At 45.3% G+C, this 22,400-nt stretch overlaps 1 protein-coding gene across 3 annotated transcripts in view; it reads right to left on the reverse strand.

Moving 5' to 3' along the window:
• Nucleotides 1-22,400, reverse strand: part of cdc42bpb (CDC42 binding protein kinase beta (DMPK-like)) — a 40,109-nt gene that overhangs the window by 14,858 nt on the left and 2,851 nt on the right. For 2 of the 3 annotated variants that reach the window (XM_060042039.1, XM_060042038.1), the window contains exons 2-24: nucleotides 19,556-19,647; nucleotides 17,773-17,856; nucleotides 17,278-17,373; nucleotides 16,880-17,028; nucleotides 14,653-14,746; nucleotides 14,303-14,503; nucleotides 10,921-11,169; nucleotides 9,507-9,747; nucleotides 9,123-9,236; nucleotides 8,320-8,453; nucleotides 7,570-7,812; nucleotides 7,271-7,381; nucleotides 6,633-6,886; nucleotides 5,931-6,036; nucleotides 5,610-5,734; nucleotides 5,005-5,110; nucleotides 2,813-2,961; nucleotides 2,388-2,485; nucleotides 2,034-2,113; nucleotides 1,600-1,677; nucleotides 1,208-1,270; nucleotides 889-994; nucleotides 164-300 (exon numbers count right to left, since the gene is read on the reverse strand). In XM_060042039.1, the coding sequence (XP_059898022.1) occupies nucleotides 164-300; nucleotides 889-994; nucleotides 1,208-1,270; nucleotides 1,600-1,677; nucleotides 2,034-2,113; nucleotides 2,388-2,485; nucleotides 2,813-2,961; nucleotides 5,005-5,110; nucleotides 5,610-5,734; nucleotides 5,931-6,036; nucleotides 6,633-6,886; nucleotides 7,271-7,381; nucleotides 7,570-7,812; nucleotides 8,320-8,453; nucleotides 9,123-9,236; nucleotides 9,507-9,747; nucleotides 10,921-11,169; nucleotides 14,303-14,503; nucleotides 14,653-14,746; nucleotides 16,880-17,028; nucleotides 17,278-17,373; nucleotides 17,773-17,856; nucleotides 19,556-19,647 (3,110 nt within the window). Of the gene's footprint in view, nucleotides 1-163; nucleotides 301-888; nucleotides 995-1,207; nucleotides 1,271-1,599; nucleotides 1,678-2,033; nucleotides 2,114-2,387; nucleotides 2,486-2,812; nucleotides 2,962-4,747; nucleotides 4,811-5,004; nucleotides 5,111-5,609; nucleotides 5,735-5,930; nucleotides 6,037-6,632; nucleotides 6,887-7,270; nucleotides 7,382-7,569; nucleotides 7,813-8,319; nucleotides 8,454-9,122; nucleotides 9,237-9,506; nucleotides 9,748-10,920; nucleotides 11,170-14,302; nucleotides 14,504-14,652; nucleotides 14,747-16,879; nucleotides 17,029-17,277; nucleotides 17,374-17,772; nucleotides 17,857-19,555; nucleotides 19,648-22,400 lie in introns of all 3 variants that reach the window. The other variant, XM_060042037.1, reaches the window with a different exon arrangement.

Here is a 22,400-nt window from a genome sequence, read left to right on the forward strand (position 1 = left end):
CGTTATACCATCAATTTTTTTTGTATCCAAGGCAACTTTGTAAATTCAGATATAGGACATGAAGGAGCAGGTCGGGTTAATGGGGCATCTTGACTGACGGGACTGTTAACCGACGTCCGTGGGAGACATTGTAGAGTGAGAGTAAACCAGCGTGGCGGCTCACCCTGACGTAGCCTTTGTAGGCGGTGCCGATTCCTCTCTGGACATCAATACCCAGAGGCCTCTTGGCCTGCTCCGCCGGGATTGGACACACCAGGGGGGCGTGATCTTTACAGCTCACATGACAGATAAAGGAGCACACTGCGAAGGGAAGAGGGGAGGTGGGGGAGTGAGGAGAGCAAGATAGAGAAAAGGGAGTGTAAGTTGTATGCAGAGGGGAGGTGTATGTGACCACTCGTTCAGAATAGGGCTGCTCGATTATGGGAAGAATCATAATCACAATTATTTTGGTCAATATTGAAATCGCGTTTATTCAAACGATTATTTGTGAGTTTGAAAACATGATGTATTTATTAAGCATGTCTCTCCCCAAAAACACTTTGTAACTGAGAACTTTGAAATTTCGACTTAAAAAAATACACAAATGGTCAAAAAGAAAAATGTTCAAATCTAAATTAATGTACGGATATATATCCAGCTGTTCTGCACTATTCTATTAAAAAAATGATAAAAAAACAGAGTACAGAGTGTGAATTGTGCAGTAGCGTGAATTGTACAGATTGTGTGTACTATATAGAGTGTCACTCACAGAGTATGTGTATTGAATGGAGTGTATACTGTACAGTGTGTGTGCTTTATATAGTTTCTTACAGAGTGGGTGTATTGTAGTGAGGGTGTTACTCCATGTGTCTTGCGTAATGTGTGTGTATTGTATAGAGTGTGCGTTACCTTCGCAGGCGTATCCCTGTCGAATGAAGCCCACCATCAGAGAGGTGCAGTGGGTGCATTGGGTAGGGCTGGAGAACGTCTTGATACTCAGCTGGTGGGCTTTAGGCTGCACACACACACACAGTTTATATGTGTAGCTCTAGATTACATGCATGCAAATAATAAACTCATCTTAACCTAGTTATCGTTCAATTTATTAACCACAATATATAAACAGTGTAGTTTGAATAAGCAATCTTATTTTGTTCCCTGCAACATAACACGGTTAGGTCAACACAATCAGATTTGTGTTTGCGGGTGTGTGAGGGAGTGTGTGTACCTTTGGCGTGTTGATAAGGGAGGGTTGGTAGACGGGTGAGGGGGTGGTGGGAGTGACTAGCTCCTATAACGGCCGACAGACAGGGAATTAGATAACATGGTCAATCATGTAGCATATACACCGCCACTATTTGGAACCATCACATCCTACATTTCAGTTTTAGGCCAATATTCGTTTATTTTAGGATTTCAGTATTGTTTTGTATGTGGTCGCTTATTATTACGGATTCCTATTATGCATTTTAATTGGTTTAACTTCCCTGTACTCCTGCTACGAAACCCACATTTTCCAATCTGGGATTAATAAAGTATTATCTTTCGAGAAAGAAAGTTGTAATATTCTCTCACTAAAACCCTTTAGGTGTGTGTGAGTGAGCAACGTCCGTGACTCACCTGGTGCTCGGTGGTGGGGGAGGGGGTGGTGGGGGCGCTCTCGGGTTTCAGGGGGGTGGAGTCTATCTCTGAGCTGGTCTGATAAACGTACACAAACAACATTAGGTCAGAAGGACACAGTGGCAGCAGGTCACCGCTAGATGGCAGCCACACAAAACGACCACACCGACGGAGTCACTCAACATTGTAAAGTCTCTTTGTTTTACTAGTTCCAAGGAGCACCTTCATTATGACAAAGTTCACATTTATTTTACGTCTACAATACAATGCATTTTTTTAAATTTTTCTGAAAGTGTTTTCCGTTCTACTACTGTGCTGTACTTGCTACTGTAGCACCAGAATCCCACGTCAACAAGTCCTATCCTATGTTCACATGCACACCGTAGTTCAAATGAGGCTGAAAGTGTGAAGGAGATGGAGAGAGATTCACTCACCCTGAAGGTGAGGTCGTGGGCGAGCGGGGACGTGTTGAAGTACTCAAATATAGAGTCGTGGAAGTCTGGAAGCTTCATACCTAGAGAGAGACAGCACGAGGGGGGGAGAGAGAGAGAGAGACACAGAGAGAGATAACAAGTGGGAGGGTGAAAGCGAGAAAAAAAGTTAATGTTATAGTTGCAGAATCCTTATTTTCTGACTATAATGGTAGAACTAGCGTAACAATGAAATACATATTGTTATACTGCTATGACAACAGTTTGGTATTGGCGACTGGCCTTGGGCCAGTAGCTACATTGGATTGGTAATTAGAGGAGCTGAAGGAAAAGGAGGAGAAGGAAGAGAATGTGTACCTTTATCGGAGCGTGAGCGGCTCTCCTCCAGCTCCGTCTTCATGTTTTCCAGCTGCTCCACCATGTCCCTGCTCTTCTCCTCCCTTTCCCTCAGTTTACTGGACAGACCGAGACAAAGAGACGGACAGAGACAGACGGTGAGATGCAGAGATAGACAGTGAGGCCCATAGATCTCCTTGTCCTTAACGAATTTACCCACAAGCAAAACAAAGTGTGGCACAATGAGCAAATGCGCACACTGATATTATAGGAAGATGCCGCTGGGGTTAAATCGATGTGTGGTGCAGCAGATGCAAGTTTGTGTTGCGCATTTTCAGCCACAGAAAACAGGTTCACCGTGCAGCTCCAGTGCCCAGCCTGTTGACCCTGCACTGAACGCTGCACAGACTCGTCTTCACCGTCGCTGGTGTTGACCCCAGACTGACCTTTCATAGGAGATATTGGAGGCCTTGACTTTGCGGAGCTCGTCCTGGACCAGCTGCTTTGCCCGGATCTCAGCCTCCAGAGCCGACTGCAACTCCAGCCGGGCTGACATGTCCAGCTTCTGGCTGCGACGCACCTTCCACAGCGGGTCCTATACAAAACCAGACCGGAAGCAGTGAGAACCAGCCGGGACCAGTGGGAGCCAGTCAGGATTGGGTAGAAGCAGACCAGGAGTAAGAACCAGCCATAACCAGTTAGAACCGGTAAGAAACAGGTCAACACACAAGAGTTTTCCCAATCTGTGGCAGAGGACCCCACTTGCAAACGTTCACGAGGACATTGATATCGCATGCGGATGTTGATAGTGTTAGAACGATGCGTGTGGAATCAGAGGTACAACAATGCAAGAAGGTCAGAACCTCTTCAATACAGTGTCTCACACACGGCAGGTGGTACAGAAGCCCGAGTGATGGATGGTAGCCATGGTGATGTTAGAACACTCCACAGGAGGAGGAGGCCGGAGGAAACAGGAAACAGCAAGCAGAAATACCTCTGCTTCCTATTTTATTGTTTAGGTCAGGCAATTGGAACAGCCAAGGATCTTTCAGCCAATCAGAACAGCCACCAGCATACCCTGTGATCGTTGATAAGATGAGGCGAGGCACAATGGTCCCTTTAATTCGTTGTCTTCCTTAGTGGCCTTTGCTGCTGACTGATGCTCAGTATGTATTAAAGAATGACTGATGCTCAGTACGTACTGAAGACTGACTGATGCTCAGTACGTATTGAAGACTGACTGACGCTCGGTACGTATTAAAGACTGACTGACGCTCGGTACGTATTAAAGACTGACTGACGCTCGGTACGTATTAAAGACTGACTGATGCTCTGCATGCATTGAAGACTGACTGATGCTCAGCACGTATTAAAAACTGACGCTCAGTACGTATTGAAGACTGACTGAGGCTCGGTATGTATTAAAGACTGACTGATGCTCAGTATGTATTAAAGACTGACTGATGCTCAGTATGTATTAAAGACTGACTGATGCCCAGTATGTATTAAAGACTGACTGATGCTCAGTATGTATTAAAAACTGACTGATGCTCAGTACGTATTAAAGACTGACTGATGCTCAGTATGTATTAAAGACTGACTGATGCTCAGTACGTATTGAAGACTGAATGATGCTCAGTACGTATTGAAGACTGACTGATGCTCAGTACGTATTGAAGACTGACTGATGCTCAGTACGTATTGAAGACTGACTGATGCTCAGTACGTATTGAAGACTGACTGATGCTCAGTACGTATTGAAGACTGACTGATGCTCAGTACGTATTGAAGACTGACTGATGCTCAGTACGTATTGAAGACTGACTGATGCTCAGTATGTATTAAAGCGGGGTAGAATAGTATAGGGGTTAGGGAGTTTGACTCCCAAACGTTGGGGTCTACCTGTAGGCCCCCTAGAGCAAGATGTCCCATAACCCGACCTTCTCCTTAACGAGTCTGCCTTCACATTCACTTTGGATAAAAGCGTCTGCAGAATGAGGAGTTGAAAAACTTTTAATTATACTGATTCCATCTTAATCTATTTTACCAAAGAATAAGCTAAACTAACACTAATATAACTTGCAACGTAACTATCAAAACGAAAAATGAACTAACCTAAACTTAACTATCCAAACCCTACATTGACTAAACCTATACTCAAAAGAAATTAGCAATCACTGGCCAACATAACTTAACTTTAAGTAGCTCAGTATCACACTGGGATATGACACAATGGCCGGTTGTCTGATCAGAATGATCAGACAATGATCACAACCACTTTGTGAATGACAGACAGCCTAGCCTATGAGCATGCAAGCAGAATCCAGTTCAGAGCGGTAACCTATATGGATTGCTTGGAGACCCGTGCCTGGCTCACTCACCCTTTTGTCCCCACCAATAGGAGGCAAGGGCCTCTTAGGGGGCGTGGCCACTCCAGATAGTTGCTGAGGAGGCATTTCAATTTCACAAAGCATGCAACACGTGTCAACACGCTACCTGAAATACTACCCGTCGAACCGAAAAGGTAGCCACATATTATACGACCATATTATACGACTGAGAGGAGTGTGTGTGTGTGCATTGGTGTGTGTATTGGTCTGTGTGTGTGTGTGTGTGTGTGCGTGTGCGAGCGTGTTACCAGGGTCCTGGATCCCAGGTTGGAGCTCCTTAGAGACTCCAGCTCCTCCGTCATCTTGGAGGCCAGCGCCTGGAGGTAGCCCCGGGCGTCCTTCTCATCGCTCACCCTGAACACAGGTTAACACGTTTAATAACACTAACCTAGCACACAGGTTAACATGTTTCATAACACTAACCCAGCACACAGCAACATGTGTAAATAAATATATACTGACTATATGTCATCTCACCCTGAACACAGGTTAATGATTGATGATGATTAATAACACTAACCTAGCACACAGCAACATGTGTAAACACATACTGAATATAGTAGTCTCATCTCTCGCCCTGAGTACACAGGGTTACATGTATAATTAACACTAACCTAAATCTAAAGCTATATACTGAATACAGAATGATAGAATGAATATGAATGAAGGCATTGGTTGGTAATGCTTTGGTAGCCTGGTTTAGTAAGCTAGTGTGGTAAACAGTCGTATATTTTAACTGGTTTGGTCAACTTGTTTGGTAAACTGGTGTGGTGAACTGGTTTGTATTTAAACAGGTTTGGTACACTGATAAGGTTAACTGGTGTGGTGCACTGGTCTGGTCAACTGGTCTCACCATTGGATAATCTCTGCTATCTGGGCCTCCCAGTGCGCCACACTGTCCTTCTTAGACGCCACCTCCTGGAGCTCATCCTCCAACTGGCGGTTCTGATCGGTCAGCTTATCCACGAAGCTGGCCAGCTGGTAGAGAGAGACAGAGACGGAGAGACAGAGAGATCCAAAGACAGAGAGAGGGAGGGAGGCAGAGAGGAGAAATATGGAAGAGAGCGAGAAACGGATGGGAAGGGAGATGGTATAATGCTTCTGCTGTGTTTACTGCGGCGATAACATTGCCGGCGTCAGCTTCAACGTGATTGACAGGTCCTTCTTGTCGTACCTTGTCGGCCTCTGAGGTCAGCTTGAGGTTCTCCTCTGTCAGAATGCTGCGCTCCCTCTCATACTTCTCCTTCACCGCCCCCAGCGCCTCCTCACTCTCCACTTGTCTACACACACACAAACAGAAACACAGTACATGTCGTCATTTTTAACCCATCATAGCTTAGCCACACCTAGCTCATCCTAGCCTAGCATATCCAGATCTAGCCATACCAAATCTTGCCTTGCAAGTACCCTAGACTAGCCAGACTAGCCAGACCAGTTTAGCAAGACCCAGCCTACCCTAGCCATACCTAGCCTAGCATATATAGATCAATCCAAATCTAACCTAGTTTAGCCTAGCAAGTACCCTAGACTAGCCAGACCAGCTAAGCCAGACCTAGTCTAGCGTTTCCAGATCAACCCATAACTAATCTAGCTTAGCCTCGCAAGTACCCTAGACTAGCCAGACCAGCTAAGCCAGACCTAGCCATACCTAGCCTAGCATATCCAGATCTACCCATATCTAACCTAGCTCAGCCTAGCAAGTACCCTAGACGAGGAAGACCAGCTAAGCCAGACCTAGCCTACCGTAGCCATACCTAGCCTAGCATATCCAGATCTAGCCATACAGAACCTAGCTTAGCCTCGCAAGTACCCTAGACTAGCCAGACCAGCTCAGCCAGACCCTAGCCTGCCCTCCCCAGACCGCAGCCAGACGTACCGGTCCCTCTTGGTCTTCTCCAGCTTGTCCTTGAGGACCATCAGCTCCTTGTGCATGGTCAGCTGCTGCCCCTCTGAGTCCTGCAGCTCCTTGCGGAGGCTCTTGAGCTCGGAGGTGTGGGACGCCTCCCGCCTCAGCTGCTCCTCCTCGTAGAACAGGGCCTTCTTGTCCAGCTCAGACTTGACCCGGGTCAGCTCCTGCTGGGACTCGGGGCTGCCGGCGGTGCTCCGCCCTGTGCTACGGCCCTGCTTCATCTGAGGGGGGGGGGGGGGGGGGGAACCACAGAGGTGTTAGCCACCGACCCGTATTATTCCCTGGGTGGAATCTCCCCATGCGGACATTAAAAGACTGCATCGTATTTTATTGTATTGTCGTCATTGGGGCGCCCTGGGTCTATGCCGTTGCGTTTATTGTCGCGCATACTGAGAATAGTCTCGCAGAAGTGGCCAAATGTCATACGTGGACATTAGCTACATCTTCATAACGTGAAGAGGAAGGGACCAATTAACATTTATGTGAATGGCAGACAAAGAAGAAGATGTCCCTCCGTCACCCTGACGTTTGATTTCATCTTGAGAAGCAGTGGTTTGGAAACAGAAGGCAGACTAGACGCAGAAGGCAGACTAGACGCCACCCACCTTGAGCATCTCCAGCTCCGACTCCAGCTGCTTGGAGTACACCTCGCTGTGCTCCCTCAGCTTCTTCTCTTTAGACGCCTCCGCCCGCGCCTCCTCCAACTGGGACTCCAGCTGGGAACCACACAGAGAGCGTTACAATAAGATTTTAACAAGTTCTGATAAACTCTGAGTTTTTTAAACCAGCTCAGATTTAACCAGTTCAGATCCACTTAAACATTACGAACCAACTCAGATCCACTAGGAGCCTGTAAACCAGTTCATAGTAAACCCCCTCAGGGACACCCTCTCCCCACACACACCTCCTTGCGGGCCTTCTCCGTCTTGCGGATCTCCTGCCGCATGGCGTCCATCTTCTGGCTGACGGCATCCATCTCCTCCTCCTTGTCGCGGAGCTGGCGCGAGAGCTTCTGCTTGGACGAGCGCAGCTCGGCCATGCGCTCCGACAGCTCAGAGAACTGCTGCAGGGCCAGCTTCCTCTGGGAGTGGGCCTCCTTCAGCTCCTTGGTCTGGGACCGCAGGCGCTCCAGGGCGTCGAGGAGCTGCTGCTCAGGGGAGGAGCAGGAGGAGGAGGAGGAGGAGGAGAGAAGGTTCACAAGAATGAGGAGAGAAGAGGGGGAAGGAGGAGGAGGAGGAGGAGAGAAGGTTCACAAGAATGAGGAGAGAAGAGGGGGAAGGAGGAGGAGGAGGAGGAGAAGGAAGAGGAGAAGAGAAGGTTCACAAGAATGAGGAGAGAAGAGGGGGAAGGAGGAGGAGGAGGAGGAGGAGGAGAAGGAAGAGGAGAAGAGAAGGTTCACAAGAATGAGGAGAGAAGAGGGAGAAGGAGGAAGAACGGGGAGGAGCAGGAGGAAGAGAGAGAAGGAAGAAGAAGAGGGAGGAGCAAGAGAGAGAGGAGAGATGGAGGAGGAGGAAAGAAAACAAGAGTTTGACAGGGAGAGAGACAAAGTGATGAGAAGGAAAGCAGGAGTGACATGCAGGGCTTGAATCCCTAACCGTTGGACATACCCCCCCCGATAGTTTTTGTGACAGGGATCGAACCGCTGACCAGGTACCTTATGGATCTCATCTTTCTCCTGTCTCAGGGCTTTGACCTGCTTTTCCAGGGCTTTGAGTTTGGAGGCGGAGCTTTCGTAGTCCTGACGCAGAGTCACGGCGTCCTCCAGCTGCTGCTCCAGCCTATCAGAGTCTAGGATACAGTGAGAGCAGGAAGCGGGTTACAATCATCGACCATCATGTATAGATCATCATCATACTGCATCATTATCAGGAGACAAACTATTATGACATTCAGGGTACATACGCTTTCTTTTTTGGCAGTTTTTGGCATTCATAACGCATGATTTTCTCTATTATAAAGCAAACTAGGCTTCTCCGAGACAGATTTGATTGTTTGGCCTTGTGTTCACAAAATAACCATTTCTAATCTCCCCGCCGATATAAATGGATGGGATCGTGACTGAGGGAGGCGTTTCCATGGTTACGAGCCGGAACTCTTACAGAGTGAGAGGTGCTTGCAGCATCTGCCCCCGGAAACACTGATTGGTCAAAAGGTTACCGGAGGACGTGGGAGGAAGTGACACGCCCCATTGACAGACTTCAGATGTGTTCAGAGGCGTGATGGAGAGACCACCGTGAATGTCCAAACATTCTCCATCATTGTTTATTGTCCTCAAATGGTATTTTACTGTCGAAAAATTAAGATATCGACATATTGTACTACATCTCTAACGATGGGAAAAGTAATATTAATATTATTATATATTAAATTCTCAACATTCGAAACCTCAGAGAAATTGAAGCTGGTATAAGTCAGTGTCCTGACCCTCAGTATGACAGTTAGGTACGTTCTACGCACCCGTCAGCTTCTTCTTCAGCCTCTCAATCTCCTCGTTGAGCTTCTTCATCTCCTTGTCTCGGCTCAGAGTCCCCCCGCTGCCCCCACCAGGGGCCTGCAGGGCCAGTGTGGACTCTACACACACACACACACCATTTAGTAGATATAATATGGGTGGATATTATGTCTACCATAGAAAACACAATGTGCTAACTGGAATGCACATGAATATGCGTGTGCGTGCATGTCAGTCTGTAGGTTTCTCAGTGTTTGTGTATCGGTGCATGCGTGTTTTTGCATATATGCGTGTTTTCACATGTTTGTATGTTTGTGCAGCTGTGTGTTCGTGCACCATCGTGGCTGAGCTCGCCTTCCCTCTATGAGTGTGTCTCTTTCGTTGCTCACCTTGTAGTTTGCGGTTCAGCTCCAGTTTCTCCTGCTCCAGTCGACGGATCCTCTTCTCAAAGACCTCCACGTCCTGCCCCGCCTCCCCCCCCGCCTCCCCCACTCTCACCCCTCCGGCCTCCCTCCCTCCGAGGCCGGCGCTGCCCCCGTCGGAGAAGCAGCTCTCTGTGGTGTAGGTGAAGCCTACGAAGGGCAAGTGCTGACCGGTGAAGCCCGTGTGAGACGTAGGGGGGGCGATTTCCTGGAAACACAACACACACACACACACACACACACACACACACACACAGTAAATACAAGCAAGTAAGAATAACGTAACAACCTATTGTCCCAGCGTGACTAGCATCTACTTGGTCCAGTGTGTTTCCCCTGCCTCCTCCCTCCCCTGCCTAGTCTCTCCCCTGCCTAGTCTCTCCCCTGCCTAGTCTCTCCCCTGCCTAGTCTCTCCCCGGTCTAGTCTCTCCCCGGTCTAGTCTCTCCCCGGTCTAGTGTCTCCCGGGTCTAGTGTCTCCTTGGTTTAGTCTCCCCCTGGTCTAGTGTCTCCCTGGTCTAGTGTCTCCCTGGTCTAGTGTCTCCCTGGGTCTAGGGTCCCCCTGGGTCTACTGTCTCCTGGGTCTACTGTCTCCTGGGTCTACTGTCTCCCCCTGGTCTAGTGTCTCCCTGGTCTAGTGTCTCCCTGGTCTAGTGTCTCCCTGGTCTAGTGTCTCCCTGGTCTAGTGTCTCCCTGGTCTAGTGTCTCCCTGGTCTAGTGTCTCCCTGGTCTAGTGTCTCCCTGGTCTAGTGTCTCCCTGGTCTAGTGTCTCCCTGGGTCTACTGTCTCCTGGGTCTACTGTCTCCTGGGTCTACTGTCTCCTGGGTCTACTGTCTCCTGGGTCTACTGTCTCCTGGGTCTACTGTCTCCTTGGTCTACTGTCTCCTTGGTCTAGTCTCCCCCTGGTCTAGTGTCTCCCTGGTCTAGTCTCCCCCTGGTCTAGTCTCCCCCTGGTCTAGTGTCTCCCTGGTCTAGTGTCTCCCTGGTCTAGTGTCTCCCTGGTCTAGTGTCTCCCTGGTCTAGTGTCTCCCTGGTCTAGTGTCTCCCTGGTCTAGTGTCTCCCTGGTCTAGTGTCTCCCTGGTCTAGTGTCTCCCTGGTCTAGTGTCTCCCTGGTCTAGTGTCTCCCTGGTCTAGTGTCTCCCTGGTCTAGTGTCTCCCTGGGTCTACTGTCTCCTGGGTCTACTGTCTCCTGGGTCTACTGTCTCCTGGGTCTACTGTCTCCTGGGTCTACTGTCTCCTGGGTCTACTGTCTCCTGGGTCTACTGTCTCCTTGGTCTAGTCTCTCCCTGGTCTAGTCTCCCCCTGGTCTAGTCTCTCCTGGGTCTAGTCTCTCCTGGGTCTAGTGTCTCCTGGGTCTACTGTCTCCTTGGACGTGGACTTACAGGGTTCTTGAGCACGTCGTCGTCCACGTCGAAGTTGGACGTGTCGGAGGGGGAGGAGACGTCGGGGATGTAGGGCGCCTCCATGGAGCGGATGTGCTCCCAGTCGATGCCCTTGAAGAACGGGTGGTTCTTGAAGTCGGAGATGCCGTTGAGGCCCAGGCGGCGGTCCCGGGAGCAGAGGAGCTTCTGGATGAGGTCCTTGGCGTCTTCCGAGACGTCCGACACACTGGAGGGGAACTGGAAACGCTCCTGAAAACACAGACGGAGACGTTAGGATTCTGAGGAAACATACAAACATGTGCAGACACAAAAACACATACACACAGAGACAGGAACACGTATATTGACGGATATGTATTAGTGCTGTCAAGCGATTCAAATATTTAATTGCGATTAATGTCATAGTTAACTCGCGATTAATCGCGAGCAATCACGATTAATCGCAAATGTTTTTTCTATGCTAAATATCCCTTGATTTCATTTGCCTTGTGCAAATGTTTTTTTATTGATAACAACATTGGCATATACTGATCAAAACAGGACGATACAAAAAAAAAAGCCTATAGTGCAATTAAACGATGAACATACAAACATACTGCCTTGAACATAGCAGTCAGGCTACTGCTTCTTTGTTTTGAGCCAAAGATTATTAATTAACGCCGTTAAAATCTGTTTGCGTTATCGCCGTTAATAACGCGTTTAACTGACCGCACTAATATTTATACAGGCAGGCAAACGCTGTTAAGTAGAAGACAGTGAGGGGAAATTGGGGCAGTCAGAGCAGAGATCGGATGAGGACACCCCAAGGCGGACGGCCTCCTAACCTTATACTTCAACCATCATGCCCATGTAGCTGATACGTGTACACAGCCGGTCCTCTACCTCATACTACCATGCTAACCATATAGCTTGCTGAATGTGGCACACCGATGAGGCACGCTGCATGGACAGAACATCCCCTCCCCCTCACAACCTTCACGGCGCTGTAGCATGCTGAATGGAGAAAGACTAAATATATGCTAGCACGTCAGTGTAGCGGGCTGTATGCAGGACGCTCATGTTGCCTGCTGTATTTTTCACAAAAATAATAATAAATGCACACTGAATTGATTCATGTATTTCCAGCCTGTAAGGATGCTGTTATGGTTTACCTTTTTAACTCATTATTTTTGTTTAAGCAAAAAGCAATTCTAAATTTAAAATAATTGTACAACCAAACATACAGTAAACTCTTCTCTGGTCTTCTCATGCACCTCCTGGTTTACAGCGTAACTTGTTGATTGTAACAACATGGTGGTCTTCACGTCTAACCTCTGAAGCAACTTACGGTACGCATTACTAAAGGTGGTACCAGTGAGAACAATATTTGCGCGTTTCGGGCTGCAATCGAATTAAGTATAGTGGCAGTCTGAAATGAATTAATGCTCACTACGGACTTAGTAAGGACTTTAGCTACAAACTAACACATATCTCGTGCAGCCCAGTCCAAGTGTAAGTGATATCACAAAATATAATTCAAACACAATATGTACAAAATATGGTAGGGAAATAAGGCATGCACAAGGTAGGTAACTAAGGTGGTACTCTAAATATGGCTATTTTGAATGTGTAAAATTTTTTCATCATAATTATCTAGAAAACTATTATGTAGCCTGCCAATGTAGCATGCTATTTGTAGCTTGGCCATGTAGTTTGACCATACAGCATGCTATGCTATGCTATAAGCAGCAGGCTCTATGTAGAACGCTATATGTAGCAAGTAGCATGCACATGCTATATAAATAAAGATGACGTGACAGGAAGAAAGAAAAAAAATGGGCCTTGTACCACCGGGGGAGCTTTTTTCATAGATTAAAATAGTTTTTAAATAGCAGCTCAACTAGGACGAGCTCCGTGGAGAGGCAGACTGTCCTGGAAACCTACACTCTACGAGACCTAGCTCGAGTAAGGTGTGTTATGGTGCATGAGTGGAGACAGTAAGGTGTGTTATGGTGTATTAGTGAGACAGTAAGGTGTGTTATGGTGTATGAGTGGAGACAGTAAGGTGTGTTATGGTGTATGAGTGGAGACAGTAAGGTGTGTTATGGTGTATTAGTGAGACAGTAAGGTGTATTAGTGAGACAGTAAGGTGTGTTATGGTGTATGAGTGGAGACAGTAAGGTGTGTTATGGTGTATTAGTGAGACAGTAAGGTGTGTTATGGTGTATGAGTGGAGACAGTAAGGTGTGTTATGGTGTATGAGTGGAGACAGTAAGGTGTGTTATGGTGTATGAGTGGAGACAGTAAGGTGTGTTATGGTGTATGAGTGGAGACAGTAAGGTGTATTAGTGAGACAGTAAGGTGTGTTATGGTGTATTAGTGAGACAGTAAGGTGTATTAGTGAGACAGTAAGGTGTGTTATGGTGTATTAGTGAGACAGTAAGGTGTATTAGTGAGACAGTAAGGTGTGTTATGGTGTATGAGTGGAGACAGTAAGGTGTGTTATGGTGTATTAGTGAGACAGTAAGGTGTGTTATGGTGTATGAGTGGAGACAGTAAGGTGTGTTATGGTGTATGAGTGGAGACAGTAAGGTGTGTTATGGTGTATTAGTGAGACAGTAAGGTGTGTTATGGTGTATGAGTGGAGACAGTAAGGTGTGTTATGGTGTATGAGTGGAGACAGTAAGGTGTGTTATGGTGTATGAGTGGAGACAGTAAGGTGTGTTATGGTGTATGAGTGGAGACAGTAAGGTGTGTTATGGTGTATGAGTGGAGACAGTAAGGTGTATTAGTGAGACAGTAAGGTGTGTTATGGTGTATTAGTGAGACAGTAAGGTGTATTAGTGAGACAGTAAGGTGTGTTATGGTGTATTAGTGAGACAGTAAGGTGTATTAGTGAGACAGTAAGGTGTGTTATGGTGTATTAGTGAGACAGTAAGGTGTGTTATGGTGTATGAGTGGAGACAGTAAGGTGTGTTATGGTGTATGAGTGGAGACAGTAAGGTGTGTTATGGTGTATGAGTGGAGACAGTAAGGTGTATTAGTGAGACAGTAAGGTGTGTTATGGTGTATTAGTGAGACAGTAAGGTGTATTAGTGAGACAGTAAGGTGTGTTATGGTGTATTAGTGAGACAGTAAGGTGTATTAGTGAGACAGTAAGGTGTGTTATGGTGTATGAGTGGAGACAGTAAGGTGTGTTATGGTGTATGAGTGGAGACAGTAAGGTGTGTTATGGTATATGAGTGGAGACAGTAAGGTGTATTAGTGAGACAGTAAGGTGCATTATGTAGTGTTAGTGGGGACGGTAAGAAGTCTTGTGGGTAATGTGTGTTCATATGCGTATGACTTGGTAAACAGATAATCTTGCTAATCGCGAGGCACCGCGATTAGCAAGGGGGCTCACCTCATGGTTCATGATCTTCCCGTAGGTCTCCACCAGGGACTCTGCGTAGAAGGGGGTCTCTCCGTACAGCATCTCGTACATGCAGACCCCAAGGGACCACCAGTCACACTCCGGACCATAGCGCCCCATGCCGTCCTCCATGGCTTGCAAGATCTCAGGGGAAATGTAGTCTGGAGTCCCCACGGCGACTGACGACTGGACCTGGAAGCAAAGAGCGGCCATTACAGTTGTAGTTCTATGATGATGGTTGAGAGAGACAGAAAAGAACAGGGTCACTTTGTTTGGACTGTGATGTTGACGCTTGTGTACGTGTTTTCATATGTGTGTGTTTTTGTGTGTGTGTGTGTTACCGTGCCGTCCTTCATCATCTTGAGACAGGAGCCAAAGTCTGCAAGGCGGATGTGGCCGTTGACATCCAACAGGACATTGTCTGGTTTGATGTCCCTGGAAAACAGTGAATACAATATATAGAACTAAACATCATAGAGTATAAATTATATAGATGTCGTTATATAAGGATGACGGTTTATCTTTTGGAGTTAAATTAAGGAGGGGGTTAGTAGCTTCTAGTTATATCTAGGTATATAAAGAAAAGCTTAATGCTTTCTCGTAATATTAAGTATAGTATTAAACTGCTGTAATTATATTAAGGAGAGGTATCGTTGAAGGAAGCTGGAAAACTGCCCAGAACAAAACTACATTTCCCAGAGGACATTCCCTCCAGGAAGAGGCCTCTTCCTGTATGGAAGCTGTAACAGGAAGTTGAAAGAGACACACCCAAATAGTCCTCCAGTTTATGTTCAGTCCTGCAACCCCTTACTACAATGCAAAACCATGTTGCAAATTACAGGGATAGAAATTGCAAACGTTTTGGACGCATATTCTCCTGAAATTGAATCTGTGCAACCTAAAAGTATACAATTTTGAGTGTTTGTGCTAGCGGAAATATTTCCCCATCTGGTGCAATTTTTTTAAAACATTATTAATGTCGAAGTCCTTCCCTTGTACATTCGCTAATTAGTGCACTCAGGATGTGCAGTGTTCAGATTAATTTCTGCGTTGGATCATTTATTAATTCGTCTATTAAATAAGATGTGTTAAAATGAAGTAATGACAGAAACTGCTTGCGAATTTACCGGTTCTTCATCATTATTCCTCAACGCGAGAGAGGGCTGGCCCTACCATTGCACATTTATAGGGGTGTTTCCGGGGGAATGTACCATTTTAAAGGGGGTATTATTGATACTTTAAATATTCAGAATTACAATGTGCACTCTTGCTTACTATGGAAACATAATTTCCATAAATGGAAGCTGTTCTTTAGTTAAATATTTAAAGATGTCTGTAATTTTAAGGTCAGAAAAAGCCCAAGTCAGCCTACTTGCCAAATGTATCAGCAAATGTTAAGTGTTCAATTTTGATTTCTGGATTCCATTTATTTAGTATCCTTAATTCAAATCAATCTAAACCAGCACTACAGCTGTAGCGCTAACCCCCCTAAAAAAGTATCGACATAAAAAACGACATCAATGACAGGTGCGCCTAACGTCGATGGTTGGGAGCGCCAGGGCTTGTAGCCCCAGTGCTACCAGTGCAGTGAGCCTTACGTAAGTGCCTGTCCATGTGGAGGCTATGCTAGTGCACTGCCCTACAAAAGCAAACCGCAGTAACTCACAATTTTTGGCATGACACAAAACAAACTTGTGGATCTATGTTTTATGTTGTCACAAAGTCTCATGGTTTGATCTTTGAATCCAAAAGGCAGATGATGCGTTTTCCCCATGCAGATACAGCGGCCTGCCTTGGTATTTTTTTTTATCTCAAAATCAAAACTTTTAAAGAGATGGACATCTTAATTGTAAACCAGTTACATTATTATTCTTGTATTTTGAAAAAAAACAAGATATCTAAATTGAAACACTAGGTGCTGCACTTTGATGTTGTACTGACGTTGTTTTGCCTTTACAGCCATTCATAGTTTGAAAAAGGCAATGTGCATTTTAAGGGCCAACGGTAAAAAAATTTGGGGATTATTTTGTAGGGATCAAATTCCTCATTGACACGCACAATTGGCTGGACACACAAGCTAAAATCATGTCAGATACTTTCTCGTGAGCACCAGATACTTTCTCGTGCTCACGAGAAACGTTAAAAACATTATTATTTCCCAATGTCCCTTAGCGGGTTCCGTACTCTACCACCGTGTCCGCCATGTTTTTGTTCAAAGCTTGTTGTGACGTGTAACGTGGGTGGGAGAACACTACGTACATGTAAGAGGCGGGATTGAGCAGCTGAACATGGCTTTTAGGCTCACAGAGCAGCGGTCGGCCTTATAAAATAGCGCTGGCAAGGCAACATCAAAATAATATATAATATACCGGTATGGCGATATTGTCTCAACTACATATCTCTTTCAAAAATATACCGGTATAAATTTTATTACCGGTATATCACCCAGCCCTACTGGACAGTCAAACCACTTTAAAGCTTTTATTCTCAGTTCCACTGTTGACGCAGATACTTCGGTTTGTCTTTGTAGTGAGGTGGAGCATAAAGTGAGAAAGGTGGGACTCAAACCTGTGAACGTAGTTGTGCTGGTGGATGGAGTGGACGGCCAGGACCATCTCGGCCACGTAGAACCGAGCCATATCCTCCGGCAGACGGTCCTCAAACTTACTCAGCAGGGTCAAAAGGTCGCCGCCCACGTAGTAGTCCATCACCAGATACTACAGAAACAGAAACACACTTCCTTAGGCTAAAGAGATTGAATACAATTGCTACGTCACTGTGTCACTCCTTAGACACTCATTTTTCTAAATACCTGAGACCAAGTGATGTTTGGTTTATGTTTACGGGCAACATCTTTATATTCCTGTACTACAGTAATTGTCGCAGGTTTAAGGAAATTCAAGAATATCCTAGTATTCCATTGGTTGCATTTACAGTAGTTCTAATAGTAGTATCTGTGTACTGACCAGGTAGTTGTCGTCCTGGAATGCGTAGTGAAGCGCCGTGATCCATTGGCTGTCTCCGTTGACCAGAACGTTACGCTCCTCTCGGAAACAAGCCGTCTGAAAAGACAACACAAGGCCTCCATCATCACCAGCTGCATCACCACCACCACTCCAACCACCACCGATATCATCAACATCCAAAATGAAAAAAAGCATACCATTTTAAACACATTTTTTGCCAACACAACATTGACAGCAGGTCCACATTTAATAGCTACAATTCCAGGACTCTTGACTCAGCATATGCATGTTATAGTGTTGTACCCTCATATGGAAGGCAATTTAAACATAGGTCTGTTCAACAAGGAAATGTAACCATTGGGACAAAGCGATGGTTTGTGCTATGATGGTTTGTGCAGTTGGTACCTGGCCGAGAGGACTACAAACATGATGTGTGGGCACCAGCACCAGGCAGCTTGTGCACCCGTGTGCATGTGAGTTGTGCGTGTGCGTTACCTCGGCTCTCTTCAGCATCTCCCACTTGTTGAGGATCTTCATGGCGTAGACCCTCTCAGTCTCCTTCATCTTCACCACGGCAACCTGGAACACACATACATCATGAGGAACAACTCTCAATCCCCACAAAAAACACTTGGTCAAAATACACAATCGTCTCCATCCCACTGCACACACACACACACACACACACACAACACCCTTCATTACTATAAAACTCTTCTTCACTAGTACACTCTTCATCGCCATAATGCAGTCTTCGTCAACATAACGTAATCAACAGATCACCTCATTCTCCACCCCACAATTCATCCTCACCACTACACTCTTGATCACTAGAACACTTTATCACTCTTCTCCATGCGTGTAAGAACATAAAAGGGGCAGCTCTCTCTCTTTATATCACTCTGGTTCCTCACTGTTGCTGTTTAAACCATCACTGCTAACTTGCAGCATTGTTTGCCATTATATATGGCAGGTCTCTCTCCCCCCTCTCTGGTCTCGCTCTCCTTTTATGGACAGAGGAACAGTCATTGAGCCTGACCTGCTTGACACACACACACACACACACACACACACACACACACACACACACACACACACACACACACACACACACACACACACACACACACACACACACACACACACACACACACACACACACACACACACACACACACACACAGGTCAAGTGGAATCGTGCTAAAAGGACGGCTGAGAATTGGGTGTATATAATTGTTAGTTAGCTAAAGACTGGATAAACATGTTAGTTAGCTAAAGTCAGACAACAGAGTTGCGGTTAAACCAAGTGTGAGGGGTGTAGGAGTAGGTAAATGATTTACAGGTGAGATCAAAGAGCATCATGGTTTAATTATTGACAGGTGGTTTCCTCCTGGTGAATCCTCAATACTCTACACTATCCCTTTCAATACCCTCTCCCAGTCCAAACCTAACCTATCTTAAGTCTACTTGAGTGATGTAAAGGCCTGAGGAAGCTATCCCAAAGACGTTAGTAGAGCTATGTGTTAGCTAGCATTCACCCTAAGGCAGAGCTAAGAATACTAGTCCATAGCCTAATGTAAAACTCTGACAAAGCTAGCCCATAACGGTAGCTTTAGCCTACTGCCAAGCTAGCTAGACCTGTGCCAAATTAAGAGCTTCAAGCTGCCTAGTTTACAGTACAACCCAGTCTTCTATTATAAAGCAGGAGGTTGGATTATTTTAAGTGTATGTCAGCACCCCTACCAACACAACTCGGTGCTAGCTTCAATAGGCTTACTTTAATTAACAGCCGAATATGATTGGGTTATGTATTTAATGGTGTCATTTACATCATATTTCCTCTCAACAACCAATCATGACTGAACTAGTTTCTGAGAACCGACACAGCGTAATGAAACTGGGAAGCCTTGTCCATTGTAAACAGGAAATGCAGGCCAAGCGTTATCTGGCTGCACTTCCTGAATAGTAGACAGGAAGAATAGAGACGGAAGAGAGGGAGAGGCGGAGGTTAAGAATACCTTTAATAGTAAACAAAAATGTGTTTTACATACCCTAACCGTAAACCAAAATGTCCAATACCGTAAGCTAGTAAATTCTACACGTTGTACTACCAACTAGTAAATAATGTGTGGTAACATCCACAAGTACTATGCCAGAGATAGAAAATAGACTAGATCCTTGGCAACAACATTAATAAGCTAGAGCTCAGGGAGGCTATTGCCTGTGCCAACAGTGGCATTCAACCAATCACATTGCTCGGCCCGTTACTGGTTCTTACCTCTCCGAAAGCTCCTCGACCAATCACCTTGAGCATCTCAAAGTCGTCACGGTGGAGCCGCATCTCCTTCACGGTGGTGGTGAAGGGTTTCACTGTGGACGACAGAGAATGAATTCAAACACAAACACAACCCTCTTTACTACTGTGGGCCGTTCTGGTCACTGTGTGAAACCATTGATGAAGCTTGAATTATAAAGTTGACACTGAGCTATTTACAGAGCGAGACACTGAGACTGACTTGGATGTTGTGTTTCAATTGATCTTATAAAAGGGTTCCATAAAATTCTGAAAGAAAAATAAATGGAAGAATAGAATACAGATCCATCTGCATTAAGATTTCTGTGCCAACAAGTTACAAGTACCCAATGTTATTGAGTAATAAATTGAAAGCAAGTCGGCATGAGTTTAAAATTGTTATAGCTTAATGCTAAATAGAATACAGGAAAAAAAGTTATTGGAAAACTTAGGCAATTTCAATGAGTTTACTTGAATATGTGACTTTGGTTTACAGTCATTATAGGTTATTTAATGATCCAAGTCATGGGACTTTTGTCAAAGCTTTGGAAAATGTACTACAAGTAAATAGTATGACAATCATTTTTGACTGAGCCAAGCAAATATTAGAAGAAATGTAAGATTGTTGATATTAAAAATACTCAAAGATTATGCTTAAAAAATTATAGTGAAAATATTATAATTATAACACACATCCATCTTTAATAATGGCCTGGGGCTGCCAACACATTGTGCCTGCCTTTCTCTTTCTCGCCTAACCGGTCTGTGGACATTTTATAAAACTAGTGGACCGGTCCGTCGTACAAAACCTGATGGGAATCACTTGACTATGTATCTGCCGTATCAACGTATACATAGCATGAAAGGGTGTAAATCACGCATGCTTTCAGTGTGCTGTGCCCTAACATCAGACCGACACACCAAGTCCTATGTGTGACTGGTTTATCAGGGCGAGGTGAACCCTAGGCCTAAAAAAAAAAAATGTTTGGTTCCGGTTTCCGACCGACCCTGTCAATTTATGTGCGACCCAAATTATTTTATGAGCTTTATAAAAAAATAAAAAATAAAAAAATAAAAGATTTTTTTTGATGCAAACTATAATTACGTTTTGGTACAGCACCTCTTCATTCTGTACAAGGATGAGCGAATTTTCTCGTTTTTAAATGAAAACAACCTACCTATCATTCGCTGCCGCTGGAAAAAATAAAATAAAAAAATAAAATAAATTCCCTACCTACCCATGACCTCAACTGACAACCAACAGGAACCAAACTTTTTTTTTTTTAGGCCCTATTTATTGTCCGACCCAGTGTCTGCATGTGTTTCTCGACTTCAGGCGTAGGAATGCTCCGATGTACGATATCAGCCATGTTTGATCGGGGGATGAGACAGGGAGAAAAAGAGGCCATCATAGCACAGCCCTAATTTGGGGATTTCGTGATCTGTACAAGAGTGTGCTGGGAAGAATAAAGGCCCTGATGTAGATACAAGAGTCCCACACTAGAGCCCCGATGATTACGTCACGTTGGGACTCGTGCACTAAGCGGCAAGTTGACCATATATCCCTTTTTAAGCTGCTAATGGTAAATTGCTAACTTTAGCTCCACTCAGACCTCGACTCCTGCCGTGTCACAAGAGGGCGTGGCCTCGAGGGACACACTAATACAGGCTCTGTGCCCGCCTGTCGTGTCATGTGATCCGTGTATACAGTACATCATGTACTTCCGGCTGTGCCTGCCCCCCCCCCCCCCCCCCCCCCCCCCCCCCCCCCCCAACACATCTCATCCAGACGTCAGCTCCTCCACAGCTTTGCATGCACTGGTGAATGCCTGCAGTCATGGCCCAGCCGCTGGCTTGGGTAGACACAGAGCTGTGTCTGCCCTACCCATGAAGGAGAACATAAAAGCTAAATAAGGCTTGGTTAAATAAATAAAATATATTGAGGTGAGGGCCACCACACCCACTGTCAATGATCAACCAACCGTGAATCCAGAAGCAAGAATATAGTCATCTTTCAACAACATGACAGAATTGCAGAATTGCTATCTATCTATCTATCTATCTATCTATCTATCTATCTATCTATCTATCTATCTATCTATATATATTCAAGTCTCTACATATTATGTACACACACACCAGACCAGGTCTCACTTCAAGTCCACCAAGCTGTTTTTGGTGGGTGTTGCACATTTTTGACATGCCCCAACTTGATTGGATATCTGAGGGATGAGTCAAAGAATCATTGGTTGCCATCCAGGTCCTACCTGGGGCAGAATTGACTGGTGTTGTCGTTTCAGTATACAAGTCAGAAATACTTTAGACATAATATGGTAAAAACACATCTGCTTAGCCTTAATACGCTTGCATAATGTTTCAAGATACATTTTAACTGTAAGTTTCTCATAAGGGCAATAGATGAATTAGATGGTTTGTGTTTTCGAAACTCAATTTCAGACAGTATGCAACCTCCCACAACAGGGCTCCTGTAATGGGGTCATTAATGAGTGCCTCTCCCTTTGCGTTTTGTTCTCAGTCTATTAGGGAGCCGAGGTCTGATATATTTACCAGCAGTCTGTCACTACTCTGGCTGCACTCTATCAAGTTGTTTTTCTAGAAACATAGCGGCGGAGCACTTAGAATTTGATGTAGTTACTCCCAATTGTTTTTGGAAGCTTTGATTGTGCTTAGTTAATCGCGTCGGACAAAATCGTCTCATGAAAGATTATATTTAAAAGCTACATCATAATAATAAAAAAGCCACAATTGGTGGGCGTTTCATAATGTGAGTGCATGTGTTGTCATTCTGGGCGGCCCTAGTGGGAATCCA

This window comes from Gadus macrocephalus, chromosome 21 (genome assembly GCF_031168955.1).
Source record: "Gadus macrocephalus chromosome 21, ASM3116895v1".
NCBI classification, from domain to species: domain Eukaryota; kingdom Metazoa; phylum Chordata; class Actinopteri; order Gadiformes; family Gadidae; genus Gadus; species Gadus macrocephalus.